At 35.9% G+C, this 18,324-nt stretch overlaps 2 protein-coding genes across 2 annotated transcripts; one reads left to right on the top strand and one right to left on the bottom strand.

Moving 5' to 3' along the window:
• Nucleotides 1–6,693: 6,693 nt before the first annotated feature.
• LOC143544313 (G-type lectin S-receptor-like serine/threonine-protein kinase At4g27290) lies at nucleotides 6,694–9,401 on the bottom strand. The gene is made up of 6 exons (XM_077036437.1): nucleotides 8,501–9,401; nucleotides 8,284–8,423; nucleotides 7,670–7,880; nucleotides 7,325–7,562; nucleotides 7,089–7,239; nucleotides 6,694–6,987 (listed from the first exon to the last, which is right to left on the bottom strand). The coding sequence occupies exons 1-6, from the start codon at nucleotides 9,399–9,401 to the stop codon at nucleotides 6,694–6,696; spliced, it is 1,935 nt and encodes a 644-aa protein (XP_076892552.1).
• Nucleotides 9,402–16,045: 6,644 nt separating this feature from the next.
• Nucleotides 16,046–17,545, top strand: LOC143544312 (uncharacterized). Its single transcript, XM_077036436.1, has 3 exons — nucleotides 16,046–16,520; nucleotides 16,609–16,916; nucleotides 17,054–17,545. The coding sequence occupies exons 1-3, from the start codon at nucleotides 16,046–16,048 to the stop codon at nucleotides 17,543–17,545; spliced, it is 1,275 nt and encodes a 424-aa protein (XP_076892551.1).
• Nucleotides 17,546–18,324: the final 779 nt, after the last annotated feature.

Raw genomic sequence — 18,324 nt, 5'->3', positions numbered from 1 at the left:
GTTATTGGTTAGTTCACAAGCATAATTGGTATTCTTTTGAAGAAGGGAGTCCGGATACGGATGTAGGATACCATGATCTTTTAGCAAGCATTTTATTCAAACAATCCCTTTTTATAATCAAAGTGTGACAATGAAGTACTACTTCCAGCGAATGAAGAACAAGTTTCAAATAAGTTAAAACATAAGTTTTAAGAATTTGAAACATAAGAATGATTCAAGAAAGGAGGAAAGAAACTCCAAGAATAACAGAATGTTTAGTCACATGAACGGTATGGGAAGTAACTTTGCATCTGAAATAAAGGATGACAGGTTTAACGCACAATACTCTCTCAAATATCTTCTATTGATTAGTGTGTAATGATTTATATGAATTACAAGAATTAGATGACATAATTACTTATCATGGTGAGCTTAAATATTAACATGGTTCTCGGTAGAATTTTTGAAAATAAATTGTGTGTTGGTAAATCGAAAGCAGTCACACATAAACAATTGAAGAACAAGAATTGAAGAACAAAGATTGAATTGAACCTTTTAATATATGAAAGATGTACTGCTTACAATAGGTTTCGATGGGCTTATATGCCTATTCAACAGACACAACATTTCAATGAAACGTCATACATCTAACTATAATAACTATAAATCAATTTCTAACTTTACGTATGTGCATAGTGGACCCTTTTGCCTTAATAAATACATAAAACATAATAAATATACTTTATACTGATTGTTACAACATTGCTGATTGAAGTTCCTTTGATTATAGTTATCTGACTTGAAGTAGCCTTGAAGGTTTGGTGAAGGTGGCTCATGATATGAAAATGGAAGGTACGAATCATCGTCCTCCACGACCTTATATCCTTCAACTGGGTCGTAAACCCAACTTCACGTCATCTTGAGTTACCTGCACACATGAGACACACTAATACCTCACGTAAAATCAAACGAATAAATGTAAAAAAAAATTACTAAACTAAACTAGCACTTTGCACGTTGATTCCCCGAAAACGGCACCATTTTGATCGATGTCAAAAGGTCAATCAAAAACATTTATAAATTACCTTCAATAGCAAGGGCAAGTAAGGTGTCGAATCCATAGGGAATCAGTGGAAAGTGCTAATCAAGTTCAATTCTTAATAACTAATTATACTAGGCGGACGAACGATGTCAAGCGGTTTAAAAGATTTGTTTAAACGAAAAGAATATTAATTTGATTTGTAAACAATTATGAAAAGGGTAACCAATCTCTAGGTTTCAGGTTTTGAAGTAAATTAGATTGATGATTAAACCTATTGAATTTATAACCTTTATTTGAAGCAATAAACCAAGAGACTAGATGTGTGGCTATGTTGATCGTCAGAACTTAATCCAATTGATTGACACGGCTAAACAATAATCTACTTGATTGTTAATCTTACACAATGATGAATCAATTCAGTAATATGGTTAAAGATAACTAGGCCAATAACACTAAGAACTCAATCCTAATTGTTGATGACCAAAATCATTAACTGATAAACTTCAAATATCATTGATTACCCAAAAGTATGTTCAAGCACACAAACAAAATCCAAAAATAAGGTTTAGAGTACCAACAATCCAATGAACAACTCAACCCTACACCCGGAGATAGTCACGAGGAGATTAGCCTAGTATATGCATCTTCAATAGCTTCTTTGATTCTTGAGTAGATGATACCATGGATGATTCAAGTGATTAGGATGTGTTAGAATGGTGGAAAGATGCTCCAAAAACGTCCATGATATCCAAGATAGGCGGCCTAGGGTTGAACCGGGCTTAAAATAGTCAACAAAAACCTAAAAATCGTGTTTTTCCGCCCAGGCCACCGTAACCTATGGCCTCCCTACCGTAAGCTACGGTGGGACCGTAGCCTACGGTCATCGGCCACTGCTTTACGGTGACAGCCCCTTGCACTGTTTTGCCCATAACTTCTTTGTTATAGCTCCGTTTTATGCACCGTTTTCGGCCACGTCTTCGTCTTCAAATTGTATATCATTCCATGCAATAAAATCTCTATTTTCACTCCATATCATATGCGCCAATTTAGCTCCTTTAAGCTCCGCTCACCTATAAACGTAAAACCACTCAAAGTAATCATGTCCAAGACATTTAAACACATAAAATACACGATATAACTTACTTAACACACATTATTTCACCCACACATCAATAGTGGACCCTTTTTCCTTAATAAATACATAAAACATAATAACTATACTTTATACCGATGACAAATGGACCCCTTATTTAGTTTAACTATAAATGTTGTTATTGGTCCTAATGTCTATAATTAGCAATGAACAGGTTGACTTATTTAGCCTATACTTCTTGGTTCAATAAGAAGGATCACGCAAGTATGTTATAAAGAATAACATTTGGGTTGTCAGTGCTAGAAATATAGGTTATGATTTGAAGACATATCATTAATAAATTTAAGATTTCTCTATGTAAAATATTTAGACATCATGGAATGATATTATAGTCTTGATGAATAAAGAGTTGTTCTACCAAAGTGATGATGCGGATGTTAAGAAAGGTAGTCTAAGAAAGAAACGAAAGTTGTGCAACTCAAATGAAGGTTATGAATGTTGGGTTAATAGGCCTTTTTATTAAGGCTCGGTTTATTATTAGAAGTTAAAAGAAGAGACGGGCGCGGGCGGCCGGGCCCAAGCCCGGCCCAATTTAAATTTCTTGTTTAATAAGATGCAAACCCTAGGCTAGTCTCTATATATATGATATATATGTACTTGTAATCTTTTTTCACTCACTAAAGAATATCTAGTTACCACCCGTGGGGGTAGGTCAGTTTAGACCGAACCACGTTAAATTCTCGTGTTCGTTTATTGCTTTCATGTGTGTGCTCAGTTTCGTGTGTGCGCTTAATCCTAACAAATGGTATCAAGCGCTTAGGTTTAGATCACACGAAGAACACGAGAACCAGCTTCATCTTCCCCGCTCAGGTGGATTGCAGGTTGTGATCCCATAGCCGCCGCTGTTGGGTTTCGCGACTGTGCAGGTGCCGGAAGTTCCGCCGCTGCTAATTGTTGTCACCGACCAGTGGGTTGTCTCAGGTTCTGTTATTTTTTTTATTGAAAGCAATCATATCTTGCATCTATACTATAGCCGCACGAAGAAGACGAAGAATAACTGTGAGCGTGGTGTTTTCTTTTTATGGTTGGAGACCTAGTTTTTTATTTGGACCACATGCCGTAGTAACAGGGCAGGAGGCCTACTTGAATTGATTTGAATATTCAATTTCTATTAGGTCAACTAAATTAATTTGGGATTAATTTTCTTTTGTGGCTATTTGGACCATGAATACAAGGCAGTAGGCCTATTTTGATTAAGTTTGTGTGGGCTAAAGTTTGGGCAGTTTATCCCATAAATAAATTTGGGTCAAGATATTTGTTGCAAAGTTTGAGCCAAGAACAATTATATCAAGATCCTACTTTATGTTGAAGAGTCGTTGTTAATCAGAAGAAGGGTTAAAGAAACATAGAACCAGTGCCAACTGCATTTGTCAGGTTTTATCGTTTCAGTTTAAAATTTATGTTTTTGATTTACAGTTCGTTATTCAGCTGCGTATAAATAGGTTGATTTTTTAATATAAGTCAGTAGAACAGCCATTAAGTTCAGGCCCGTGCCATTGCTGTGCCTGTCTCTGTTTTTTTATCAGGTTTTCGTTTAGTCATTGTCATGGCAGAAGACGGAAAGGTTTCGATACAGAAGTTTGGTTGGTGGAAGATGCAGATTGAAGCGTTACTTTGTCAGAAAGACTTAGATGTAGTGCTTGAGGATGAAAAACCAGAAAAGTTGTATTATGAAGATTGGAAGAAGTTAGACAAAAAGGCTAAGGCTTGTATTACTTTTTCGTTATTGGAAGATGTGGCGTTTAACATCATGGAAGAAACCACAGCGCGTGGTATGATGGAGGCACTATCCAACATGTATGAGAAGCCTTCGGCAGCAAATAAGGTCTATCTTATCAGAGAGCTAGTGACAACTACAATGAAAAAGGGTGGGTCAGTTACAACGCATATTAATACTCTTAATTCGATCCTGTCCTGCTTAGTGTCAATTGGCATTAACTTTGATGATGAAGTTCAAGGCCTACTGTTATTATCCTCTTTACCCGACAGTTGGTCGCAAACAGTGACTACGGTTTGTAGTTCGTCTACAAAAATTACTTTTGATGGGATTCCGGACCTGATTATGGGAGAAAATTCAAGGCGCAGAAGTGCAGGTGAATCATCAGGAAATATGTTAGTCACGGAAGGTAGAGGTAAGGGAAAACAGCGAGGCAGTGGGAGCAGGAAGAGGAGTCAGTCGAAGACTCGAATATAGAATGCTAGAGTTGTAAAGAGAAGGGACACTTTAGGAATCAGTGTCCGAATGGTAAGAAAGAGGTGAACGTTATAGAAGACGACACAGATGACAGGATCAGTAGTGATGAGGCTTTGGTTTGTAGTGTTGAGAGTAACGTTGATTCTTGGGTGACGGATTCTGGTGCTTCGTTTCATGCCACTCACTATAGTGAAACGATGAAGAATATAAAGTTTCGGGATTTTGGAAAGGTTCGACTAGCAAACGATGATATTATAGAGGTTACGGGTATGGGAGATGTAAATTTGATAACTTGAGCCGGTACTTCTTGGACTTTGAAAGATGTGAGGGTTATTCCAAGTTTGAAGAAACGTTTGATTTCAATTGGACAGTTGGATGACCAGGGCCATGATGTTAAGTTCGGGAATGGGCACTGGAAGGTAGTCAAAGGAAATCTCGTGGTCTCTCTTGGCAAGAAAAGGGGATCGTTATATATGGTCGAAACATCACTGGAAGGAGTTGATCCAGTTCCGATGAAAGACAAAGTCCGGTTCACAGAATCTCGTGGGCAGAAGAAGGTTCATTTTGCATGTAACAAACCCAGAGCCAAAGTGAAGATTCAGGATGAATGAGCTAGGAAGGTTAAATTAGTCGGAGGACATCGTATAGTAGAAGCACAGGTCGTGTTTCAGTTACAGTTCTAGGTTGACAGTGGATTAAGAAAACCAGTATTCCAGCTGTAAAAGTCTCTCCAATTAATTACTTGCTGAATATGGAGAGTGTTTGTTCTCAGGTTATCTCAGGATCCGGTAGTTCGCTACAGTGGGAGCTAGTAGGGACAGAGAACGGGTCAGGGGCAGTTTTAGCTATGACTGACGTGTTGGAGCTCCGGTGAGCTTCGACGGCCTTCAGGTTAATTGACAAGAAGGCGGTGGCAACTAGAGGAAGTTAAATGTTTAGATTACAGAAGTACGATCAGGAGTGCGGACGAGAGTACTCAAGGCCTCCGAGGAGATTCTTGGGTTCCTAGGCATTTTTATTAAGGCTTGGTTTATTATTAGAAGTTAAAAGAAAAGACGGGCGCGGGCCGGCCAAGCCTAGCCCAGTTTAAATTTCTTGTTTAATAAGATGTAAACCATAGACAAGTCTCTATATATATGATTGATATGTACTTGTAATATTTTGTCACTCAATAAAGAATATCTAGTTTCCACCCGTGGACATAGGTAAGTTTAGACCGAACCACGTTAAATCCTCGTGTTCGTTTATTGCTTTCGTGTGCGTGCTCAGTTTCGTGTGGACATAGTTGCCACCCGTGAAGCATTTATGGAAGACAATGAAAGCTTCTTAAATTAGACAAATACTTAAGTGTAGTTTAGGAGATTGTATTAGAACTAATAAACTTATAATTCATATTTAATTAGGTAGTTACTAGCTATTATCCCCGTATTACGGTGATTGTTTTACGTTTATCGTTTCTAATATTTATATATTTTTTTGAATTTTATAATTTTATTTATTGTATGGAAGTTAATAATATATTTAAGGTTTGATGATCAAAGAGATTAGCAAATAAATAAGATGTTATAACGCGTTTAAAAGTCATCTGGGTTTTGTGAGACCCATGGCCCCCTTACTTTATTTACTATAAAATTTATCTTAATTATAAATAATATCTTTTTTAAAAAATCAGATATAAATTTTAGTATATCCCAATTTTATAGGATTTCATATCAAATATTTGGTGAGATTAAGTTTTAATACAATGAGACGTTATAACCCGCTTAAGGGCTATCTGGATATGTGAGACCCATGCCCATGAATTTAGGTCTAATGTATGAGAAGCCTCCATTTACAAATAAAAAAATCTAGTGGCTTAAGAGGAGATGAGGAGCAACCGGAGAGCTTTTAAATGTTTCTTTTATGTATATTTAAGATAAGATGTGTCGCATTAGTGTCATATCTTAACTATTTAATTTAGATTACTAATTAACTTGTTTTGGAAGACACCAAACAATACTTTAAAGGGTCTCTCTACATTTGTGTGCGCGGGTTCAAGACCCAAACTAAGTCGAAAATCTCAAGCTATAGGATGTATCTTGTTTTGTTAGGCGTATTATAAAATATTTCTACATATGTTCGATTATTTATATCATCCTTTTCATAACCATATCATTTTGCTACACACTCCCTTAAACGCACAACTAACATGCATATGCAATATATCTTTCTGTTGAGTAGGCTTTATACTTTCATCTTGGATCCAACAACCCAAAATTGACACCCACATGCAAACACTAACTGTGAAACAATGATGTTACATGGCTGATAGAAAAGAAAAGTTTTCTACCGAAGATCTACCAGTGTGATAGTACAGCCACCTGTGAAAGCGTTTGAAGAGAAATTTCTAATAGGTAACTCATTTCCCATGAAATATGATGGCCTCTTAGGTTGCAACAATTCACCCTCGCCGTCCAGCATAAGAACTACAGATGACATGTTTGGCCTATCTCCTGCATTTTGTTGAACACATAACAACCCTACGTTGATTATTCTTATAACTTCCAAAGGAGGACATGATTCAGCACAACCAGCATCAATTAAGTCCATAAACTTGCCTTTGTCATAAAGACTCCAAGCCTTAACACATTGGAGAATATAAAAGTTATTAGGTTTTACTTTGACAAGATGACTATTCTACAAAATAAATTGGAGTTGTAGTTTGAAAGTAGTGAACATACATGTCCGATAAGATTATTTTCGTTTTCATGATCGATAAACACTCTATTTCTCTTCCCACTTACAATCTCTAGCACCAAGACGCCAAAGCTAAATACATCAAACTTTATAGAGAAAAGACCATCTAGTGCATACTCAGGAGACATGTAACCACTTCAAGCATGCAAAAGAAAGACAATAAGAGAATGCTAATGTTTCCAAGAAAAAAAAAAGAATGAATAGTTGGTCTGTGTCTTACTATGTGCCAACAACTCTTTCTGTGTTCGCTTGGGTCTCGTTTCCTCCAAAACTTCTAGCTAAGCCAAAGTCCGATATCTTTGGTTTCATATCCTGATCTAGTAGAATGTTGCTAGCTTTAAGATCTCTATGGATGATTCTTAATCGTGAGTCTTGATGTAGGTACACAAGTCCTCGAGCAATTCCATTGATGATGTTTAAGCGTTTTGTCCAATCAAGAAGCACACTTCGAGTTTCATCTGGCCAACATATTTGTTTAGTCATTTAGTTTCTTAATATGAAAAGGTATTTAAATTTAAACCAATGCATAATACTAGAAATTTGTCTTCATATATATGCTTCTTACAAAAAATAAAGTAGTCCAAGCTTTTATTTGGTAGGTACTCATAGATCAACAACTTTTCATCTCCCTGAATGCAACAGCCTAGAAGCTTCACAAGATTTCGGTGCTGAAGTTTTGAAATGCATATGACTTCATTCTTGAACTCATCAACTCCTTGACTTGAATTCATGGAGAGACGTTTAACTGCGATCTCTTTACCATCTTCTAGCATGCCCTAAAGATTTACCATTCACAATGTGAAAAAAAAAACTGCAAAGACGATTTCATTACAAATATTTTTTGGCAAAATTCCTAAAACATGCATTTTTGCCCAAAAACATTCCAATTTAGGAAAAGAGAAAAAAACAACCAAAATAGGCATAAGCATTAGAATTTCAACAGATAATCCACTTGGTCAACCCAGGCACCAAGATAACCCAGACATAATTCCATTAAAACGTAAGTTGACATTTCCCTTATATTAATGACAAGTGTCTCAATGAGGCTATACGAGTGCCTAAACATGAATAAAGAGGCTAAGAGGGTAAGCTTGCACTCAATATATTTGTTTTCTTATATTACGTAAGCACCAAAAATTTTAGTGTTATTGGCTACATTCATTCACATACACTAATTACCTTATAAACGGATCCAAATCCACCCTCTCCAAGTTTATTGTCATGTGAGAAATTGGCAGTAGCATTAGCAATGACGGAGAAACTAAATAATGGTTTCTCAATGTGTTCTTCCTGGCCTTTAGAGGCATTGAAGGTTTCGTCTACAAATTAGGAAAAATAGACTTCGCACATGGATAATCTGAAACAAAGTACTTCTATTTGGTTTAGAGGCATATACAAGACTGTTGGATCTGATTAAGGCTGCATATCCCATAAGCATTACAAATGTTGTATCTGTCACAGGTGTCTCTCGGGAATGACAAGGAAATCCGCCACCCGGTACCATTTTCTACCCACACCCAACTTTCTAGACGTGTAGAAGAATTCAAGGTGAGCCTTGATAGGAGAGAATTATCTTTAAAGTTATAAGCAAAGGACACCTCATTTTGGTTAATGATCACATTGTGTGTAAAGGTTAAGTTAATCCTGTATGCTGAAACGCCACTAAAGCGAGGATTTCTCCATGGTCCATCACGAAAATGGACCAAGGCCCTTTGTTTAAGTTTGTTTTCAGGATAACCAAGTGTGTCTGGGCCCCACGTCAATTCGCCCGGAGCTGGATCTTGACTACTCTTCCATGATGAAAGATACCATCTCTTGCTCCTTAAGTAATCCCTCCCTAACTTCATGCCAGGTAGAAGCGTATCGGTTGGGTCATCAAAACTCTGCCAGAGAACCCTCTCCTGCTGATCAATCACAACTAGATTTCCATTATCCAGAAGCCTTGCAGTTGTGTTTCCTGATGTGGTTATGCTAGATGACCAAATTAAACTGCTACTGTCGAAGAGGCCGAGAACTCCTTGATCATTGATCTTCAATACAGGCCGTGATCCACCAAGAAGCGGAAGGTCTCTGTTTGCAACCCAAACCACCGTTCTTTCAGATATTTTCTTGTACCGTATACCAAGATACCTGTTCTCCGAACTACCTGGCCGAAAAAACACGAGTTCGAAAATCCCAGTAGCCGAGACCAACGTGTCCGCATCAGTCAGAAAGTTTGAATCTGAAATGCTGTCGAGGTCAGCAGCATAGCTTTTGAAAACTAATAGTAAGAAAAGAAGTATGGCTTCTCCCTCCATTGAGAATTTGATATTTAAGATCCTGCGTTATGTTCAGAAACTAATGATTTTGCATACTATATTCCGAGTGACATTGAATAATAGTAATAAGAAAGTATAAAATTCAATTATATTCCAGGTCCATTAATGTAAGCCTGCATTATTTGAGATTTGAGATCCTGTTTTTGACCGGCATTTGGGTTGGCAATTGAAGAAATTAAAAACAAGAAAATTTGTTTTTATTTTATATTTTCTTAACGTTTACAAATTTATTGCAGCCAAAAACGCAACAATCATTAACAACGACCAGACGCAGTAACAACCAATCAACATAAAAGATGTGTAGACTTGGCTTTTGCCTTTGAATATTTTCAATATTACCCCACTACACTAATTATGGATCCAAGATTCTTCAAACAACAATTGAGAAAAATTGTTCGAGACTATCACGTCTTTCATACCAGAATAATTATATAAATTAATTTGTAATACTCTCAAAATCTTCTTTTGCAAAGTTACAAATTATAAAAGTCTATAAAATCTCATTACATTTTATGCTTTTAAGGCATAGATTATTTCATAATATAACCTAGCTACTAAATGTTAGTTATGTCACCGAAGAAAATTAGTTATGCCTGAAAATTTATTTATCAACCCAGAGGTTGGTGGAGGCGTATGACGGGTAGTTCTGGAACTGGCTAGTAGTACCGGCTATCCTGAGGCCGGTCTATCCAGGTACTGGCTAGTAGTATCGGTAAGCAATACCCGATGGTGGCTAGCTTAAAAATCGCTGTTGAAGGCTTCTTTTGTATTTTTTTTAACCGTTAACGGTTAAAAATTAATTTATTTTCGTGTATATATAAATGTTTAACTTATTCGATCAAATGAATCAAGGAACCAACAATTTATTACATAAACCTTATGCAAGTCTTTTAATTAATAAGAAACAAACTTGATACGCTACAATGCTTCATGAAAATAAATAAAGGGTTATTGGATTTGAATACTAGCTTTCACCATTTGGTGGGGAACACTCCCACCTAAAGAAAATGTTACCCGTCATTCCCAGCTTTTACTCTATTTTAATTTTTCTGTCACTCTCATACCTAATAAATCCTAAGTCCGTTAGGTTTTTTTTTTATGTGGTGAGAAGCTTATATGGCATTTTTTTTAAATCCTGTAGGGCGCCCCACGCCGTCATTTCACTTTCATCTCCATAAAAACTAACCTAACATAATCACCTCCACCGACCACTACCAGCCACCTCTACCACCACCCATAAGAAAATATGTTTATAATGACATATAAGTTATGGCACACACAATTTTATGACATGCAAAAGTGTACGCCATTAAAAATGATCATATTTTTTAAAATCTGAAAGATTTATGACTCGCATTTTTTTATGTTATGATTTAATGTCATAATAATAAAAAAGAAAAAAATAGCTCACCTAAAATGTGTGGCATCTCATGCCTCTAAGATATAGGTTTGCAAAAAACCGAAAAAACTGATCTGAAACTGAAAAAACCGAAAAATCAAAACCGTAAAAGGCCAAACCAAAACAAAAACCAGCGGTTTGGTGATTTATGTTTTTGTAAAACCATGTGGTTTTTTTACTTTGGTGATTTATGTTTCTGTAAAACCATGCAAAACCGTAAAAGATCAAAAAACCCGAACCGAGTTTCGTTATTTTTACCTTTTGATTTTTTACTTTAAGTTTTATAAGAATTTAACAAATATGTAACCAAAATACTTTTGAGCAAATGTATAATAGTATATTAGGGTAAGACCCTGAATCCAGTTGGTAATCATATCCAAAATTCAAAAAAAAAATTAAAACCAGGGCAAATCGCTTTATTAAAACCAGTCAGAGTAAGAAACAGCGGAATTTATTAAGTATCAAAACCCCAAAACCAGGGCAAATCGAGTAATAAATTTGGGCCAAAGTGTTGGGCTTGAACGGCCCATTAGGCAAGAGTGTTCTTACGGTCCAGTTTAGTGACGCGTTGCGTGCAATTTACAGGCCCTTGCTTGTGAATGACTACTTAGGGAGTCCTTAGCTCGTTGCTGGTGTTTGGTTGACCTCAGGTGAGTTCATGATGCCCCTTTTAAATCTTTTTACGTTTTGGGCTAGCATACACACCGTAATACAATTTTACACGATTTTACTCGTTACAACTATTTGGATGGTATTACATAGCCTTACTTGTATTTGTGCATTTATAAAACTATGAGTGGACTATATTCTATGCCTCAGGATATTTTAGACTCGTTATGGTCATATATTCCTTAAGGTTATATACCTGATTATGGTCTAGACTCGATGATGTTAATAGGCTTGGTAGTAATGGAATACGAGTAGACCTATTTACTTAGTTCATGTATTGGACTGATTATTATATATTACCTTATGGCCCATATGCTTACTTGTAATTTGGAATGTCTTGGAATGATATATATATATATATATATATATATATATTTATGTATGGAGGTATGTATGTATAAGTATGTGTTACCTTATAGCCTACGGTTGTGTGATGATATTTAGTTCCTCGTGACTAAGAATGATGTGAGTAGGATTATTGATGTGTGTGTGCATGGTGATCACGGCCGGGTCAAATATATTACTCAGGTTTTCAAATCCCGTGGTGGAGAGGCCCGTGTGGCGTGATAATCATTTTGGCGGGTCAAATATATTACTCGGGTTTTAAAATCCCGTGGTGAAGAGGCCCGTTGTATGTTGAGCCGTGATCGGGTCAAATATATTACTCGGGTTGTTCCCGTCGTGGAGAGGCCCGTATTACGTGCTTGGATGTGTGAGCCGAGATCGGGTCAAATATATTACTCGGGTTGTACCCGTGGTGGAGAGGCCCATATCACGTGCTTGGATGTGTAAGCTGTGACCGAGTCAAATATATTACTCGGGTTTGACCCGTGGTGGAGAGGCTCGTGTCACATGCTTAGGTCTTACCGCGTCCGGGTCAAATATATTACTCAAGTCTTGACTCGTGGTGGAGAGGCCCGTGTACGTGTGTTCGACGATGAATGTATTACTTGGTGAATTATATTATTTATTTTATTTTATCCTCTCTATGGTTTATAACTATAACTTTGAGATAAAGTATGAATTATTGTTTATGAAAACTTGAACTCACTCAGCTCAAGCTGACTTTGTGTGTATGTTAGATTGACTTTCAGGTTAAGAAGTGGATGCTACCGCTTGGACGTGCTGGATGCTACTCGGGAGGTTGAAGGCATTTCTGGTCGAGGAATTCAAATAAAATAAATATTTTATTTACATTTGATTTTGGACACCTGTACCCGTGTTTGGGACTTTTAATATTTAAACTTTTTCCGCTGTTATTCACTCTGAAATAGTTTTAAATACAAAGAATTTTTTGGTTTTAAATTTTTGTGAAATTGTGGATGTGATTACCAACTGTAAGATTCCCGGGATTCGGGGTCTTACACTAACTAAACCGTACTAACTCGTTTATCCTACGAGGCGTTCTAACATGATTTGATTGACCTAAAGCCTCATCCGTACCAAATCCAATCACATAAGCCCCCGAGGCCTTGTATTTACCAAAACCACCCTTAGCTAATTCCGGGGACAAAGGATTTCAAAACTACACCCGAAAGTTGTTGATTGTATCGGATATGCGCATTAACGAGTTGTTTATGTACTTAGCAACCAACTCAGCCCCGTGTGGACCAAATTTAGTATAATTATAGCCAACAGGTCCACACGACACTACACGATTTTAATGGGTCGGCAAATCGCTTGAACAACGCATAAACTACCAATTAAACGCGAATTTGCGTTGTACCGACCCATTTGAGCAACCGACAACCAATTCAGCCCCATTAACATTCAAATTAGTTTTTTCACGTCCCATATAACATACCGAGGCTACACAAACTGAATTGGTTGTTAATCCCCTCAAACAACATGCTAAACGCAACAATCAACAAAATAGACAACCGAAATCCTAGTTTTCAATCTATTGACAAGTGACTAACAAAACGAGCTTCATTGTTCATGATATTAGAGTATGATATAATTGACATACCTAGGAATGTGACGAGCAAAAACTTCAAATGATTCAGTCCCGAAAGGACCTCAATTGGACAGCCACCGGTTAAGTCCTAAACCGAAAGAATTGAACAATAACGAGTATAAGGAGCATATTTTAGCATGCAAAGATGTATGTTATTACATAGGAAAATCATAGAAATAAATTATGAAAAGTTTACCAGAGTTGTATAAATGTCTTGGATTTATAAAAATATTTTTGTTATACTTTTCTAGTGCACAAAATAAATCATAAAAATTCCTCCAACACAGAAAGGTACGTGCAGCTATTTCAGTGCGCAAATTAAACGATTCCAATTGGGTTAGAATCCTAACTCAAAATATGAAGTTCCAAAAGTAGAACCAACCAATTTGGACTTGTCAAAAAAGAGTTATGATGTCAGGAAGATAGTCCAGAATCCGACTCCCCGCATCAGCTTTGACACATGTTTTTATAAAATCATAAAAACCATTCAAATCTTTTTCAAAAATTACAAATTATACATTTCTGGAAACTAGACTCAAAGTAGAACATCAAGGAAACAAGAATCTATCAAAAACAATCAACTTTCATCGAGTTACAGACCAAACAATAAACGAGTATGAATCTGTCAGAAACTGTTATAATCAAAACTCAAACCCTAACATGATTATGACATCTCTAGGGTTTAATAACCGGTTTAATGGTGAAAAAGACAATCCTTGATGTAATACTAACCTTGAATTGGATGAATATCACTTGAGAATGGTTGGAGAGGTGAAAAAAACGTGAAAGGGAGGGGGCTGCAGCTACCGATCGGACATAGGGAGAAAGAGAGTTAGGGTTTTGATATTGTTATAATAAATTAACACTCTAGCCCCTCAAGAATTCAAATGGGGTGTCTTGTTCCCAAATTATGAAAATTAAGATTTACATGAATGACAAGGAGGTCCCTGAAGAATGCCAGATCGGTCTCGGTAAAATATACAAACTTTACAAGTCTTAAATCTTTTTACAGAAAGTAACGGGCGTTACAATTAGTAAACAAGGGTCAAGTTATTCTAAAAAGGGAGACAAAAATGAGAAGGATGAGAAATATTTGTATCCACACAATAATAACCCTCAAATAAATTAAAAAAATTATTTGAAAATCGTAACTTAAAATTTAATGAAAGCACAAAAATGTTTCCATAGTCTTCCTCGTTCTTAAAAAAATGTTGAGGAAAAAAGATTATTATGTCTTTTTGTTTATCATTGTGTATTGTGTTAATCTTCGTCATTGATTGTGTCTTTTTCCCTTGATATCATGTCTTTTTTCTTGATATCGTGTTATATTACTCAACATGATGTTATATTTTGTTAGGCATTGTGTTATATTTTACGATCTATTGTGTCTTTTTTAGTTATTATTGTGTCTTTTCTTTACTTTTGTTATTGTTTCTTTTCGGCTTTTTTTTAACGTGAATGACGGGAGAAACATTTTAGTTTTTAAAAATTTTTTTGTTTCTATTCATATTTTGAGTTGTGATTTATTATTATTATTATTTTGATGGTGTTTTTGTGTAGTCACAAATCCCTCTCACACTTCTTATTTTAGTATCCCTTTGTATTTTAACTTTTCCCTAGTAAACAATTAACAAAATCATATTTACCATATTAGTGTACTTTTAAAAATATTTACTAATATGGGTAATTTTGATTAGTTTCATTATTAAAAAAAAGAAGAAGAAAAAAAACAACACTTCACAGTTCCTTCATTCCCTCAACCATCTCCGACGTTTGCTCTCCCATAATCGAACGCAAGTACAACCAGATCGCTCCCATAATAGAACGCAAGTATGCAACCAGATTTCTCCCATAATCAAACGCGTATGCAACCAGATCTCTCCACAGTTCCCTCATTCCCTCAACTATCAGATCCGTTCAGAGCTCAACTTCGGTGTAGAGGACGTTCGATTCACTCGACGGTTACTTCGATTGTAGTCAAGTTCATTTATGCTAGTTTTTGTTTATTTTGATTACATGTTTCTGCTGTTACTTTGTGATTTTACTTGTGTTGTTTGGCACTCTGATTTCGAACCAAAAAAAACGATTTCTAATGAATTGTGTTACTAACATATGTTTATAATAATATATCTTTCAGATTGTGTAGTATGCAAATTTTTTTTTGAGTTGAGTACATAAGCATAGTTAGTAGTTTGCTACAACACATAAGCATAAGCATGCACATTAGATAAAACATAGAAATAATAATATATGTTTCAAATTCTTCAATTTAATTACTTTATCTATCATATTTATCATGTTTATTTTATCTCAAGTTGTTGCATTATCATTCAGGATGAATAGGGTTAATGTAATATTAGACATGATTTAAAATGAGGATTTTAACGCAATGTCTCAAATTGCTATTGTAAATAATGATCATGTGGAAGATGTGATAGAAGATGAGATTGATAGTGATACGGATGATGAGTTTAACAAAAAGATGTAACTGAAGAAGAAACTCAGGTAAATGTAGATGGAACATCATACAATAATGTTCAAGTACCTTCAACATATACCACTTTGGAGGAAACTAATTTGACAGTTAATGACAATTGGATGGCACGAACACGTTCTGAGACCAAAAATTATTTTATTCGTGAGTTGGGAAATAATTCTTTCAATGACAAGGAAGAATTTATCAAAGCTGTCAAGCTCTACAACATCAAGACACATAAACACTTTGAGGTTGTTGAATCATATCCAGACATTTGGTCTGTAAAATGTAAGCTACATACACAAGGATGTAAATGGAAACTTCGTGCATGTAAACGTAAACGTAGTGGATCTTTTGACATCAAAAAGTATACTGGCCCACATACTTGTTTGGATTTGAACATTACTCAAGACCATCCTAACCTAGATGCAAGCTTGATCGCTCAAGAAATACAACACCTTATAAAAGAGCAACCATCTACTAGCAGTTCTGCTTTAAGCACCGAAGTAGTTAATAAGTTAGGATATACACCTTCATACAAGAAGAAGATCTGGATAGCAAAACAAAAGGCAATTGAACATGTCTTTGGAGATTGGGGTGAATCTTCTTTAATTTTTTTACCTAACTTTATGGAGGCACTACAAAAGTTCAATCCTAGTACCATCGTTGAATGGTGCGTTTTGAGACAGAGTGGTGGATCATGTGGAATTTAGACGTGTGTTTTGGGCATTTGATCCTTCTACTAAAGGATTTAAGCATTGCCGACCTGTGATTAGCATAGATGCCACACATTTGTATGGGAAGTATAAAGGTAAGATGATGATTGCAATGGGAGTTGATGGTAATAATCAGATATTGCCTCTTGCATTTGCTATAGTTGAAAATGAATCTTACGCTTGTTGGAGTTGGTTTCTTTCTCATGTTAAGAAACATGTTGTCAAAGATAGTGAAGGGATGTGTTTAATATCCGATCGTCATGCTGGGATCCTAAAGGCAGTTAATGATCATGGATCTCCCGGGTTAAAGCCACATGGTTTTCACATGTTTTGTTTATTAGAATTTTATTTCATTGATTCGGGTTATTTTTCATGTCAATAACATTCATCATTTTCCATAAGTATTTCTTAAAGCATTTTATCAACCAATTTAATGATAAGTTTCATAACTCACAATTGAAAGCTTTAGCTTACCGTGTGGGGAGTCAGAATCAAATTAGAAAGTTTAACTCTTTCATGGAGGAAATTGGAAAAATAAATCCAAAAGCGCGCCAATGGCTCAAGGAGCATGGACCCAAAAAATGGACACTTGCACATGATGGTGGCAAGCGGTATAGGCTACTCACTACAAACTTGTCAGAGATTTTTAACAGTGTACTTAAAGGTACACGTTTCTTACCGATCGCAGTATGTGTTCAACTCACATTTTATAGATTAGTACACTATTTTGATGTGAGACATCTTATGGGATTTAGTGCACAAGCTAACGGAGATATGTATACTCCCCATGTTTTGGCCAAACAAGCAGCTTTAATGTCAAAAGCCGGTGCACATTCTTCGAGGGATTTTAACCGACAGAAGGGTATATTTGAGGTGATAACTCAAAAGGGAAAAATGTCCAAGTAGTTGAGTTGTATAAAAAAAATTGCACTTGTGGTAAGTGGGAGATATTTAAGTATCCGTGTTCTCATGTTCTGAGTGCATGTGCCAAACTTTCTTTGAACACTTGGCAATATATTGATAAATACTACTGAATTGCTAATTATTGTGCTACTTGGTCGTTTGAGTTTTCTCCACTTCCACATGAAGCTTATTGGCCTAACTCATCATATATTAGAGGATTACTTCGAAATTCAGAGCTAAAACGGGATAAAAAGGGTCGTCCTCGCTAAACAAGACTATGAAATGGAATGGACATTAAGGAAGGGAAAAGACTAACACTTGTGGAATTTGTAAACTGCCTGGTCATAATCGAGCAACATGTCCTTTGAAGCCTAGAAGAATGGATGCCTAAGCGGGTCGAGTAATGTTGATTATTAATTTAGATATGTATTTGATATTTATACCACTAATGTATTGACTTTATTTGGTATTTTATTTGTGGTTGGTTGATATTACGGCACGGATTTTCAGTATCCTTAGCAAAGGTTATGTTCACAGCAGATTCAAGATGCGGTATCCTCCAAGGTAACAGGTATCCTAATTACATTATAACTAACACAATCTTTGCTACTTTCCTTGTTTACCAGGTCAAAGATAGTTGTATAAATTCCCCAAAGACTCGCACATTCAGTTAATAAAGCGTGACAAGAAAGGAAACGTGCTGATTGAAGGGCTAACGGATAATTAGAATAATTCCACAGTTTCCTTATTTATAGGATATTCAGTTAGCTTTATATTTTTGT

The sequence above is a fragment of the Bidens hawaiensis genome, unplaced genomic scaffold (assembly GCF_021521415.1).
Source record: "Bidens hawaiensis isolate Kalapana, Puna unplaced genomic scaffold, B.hawaiensis_p1.1 tig00013519_1, whole genome shotgun sequence".
Taxonomy (NCBI): Eukaryota; Viridiplantae; Streptophyta; class Magnoliopsida; order Asterales; family Asteraceae; genus Bidens; species Bidens hawaiensis.
This window is presented reverse-complemented; position numbering and strand designations above follow the sequence as displayed.

Coding starts and splice junctions, on each gene's coding strand:
- LOC143544313 (XM_077036437.1), bottom strand. CDS start 9,401: ATGGAGGGAGAAGCCATACTTCTTTTCTTACTATTAGTTTTCAAAAGC. Junction 7,881..8,283: donor GATTTGGATCCGTTTATAAG/GTAATTAGTGTA, acceptor GTAAATCTTTAG/GGCATGCTAGAAGATGGTAA. Junction 7,563..7,669: donor CTTGGACTACTTTATTTTTT/GTAAGAAGCATA, acceptor TATGTTGGCCAG/ATGAAACTCGAAGTGTGCTT.
- LOC143544312 (XM_077036436.1), top strand. CDS start 16,046: ATGGCACGAACACGTTCTGAGACCAAAAATTATTTTATTCGTGAGTTG. Junction 16,521..16,608: donor ACATGTCTTTGGAGATTGGG/GTGAATCTTCTT, acceptor GTGCGTTTTGAG/ACAGAGTGGTGGATCATGTG. Junction 16,917..17,053: donor GTCATGCTGGGATCCTAAAG/GCAGTTAATGAT, acceptor TATTTCTTAAAG/CATTTTATCAACCAATTTAA.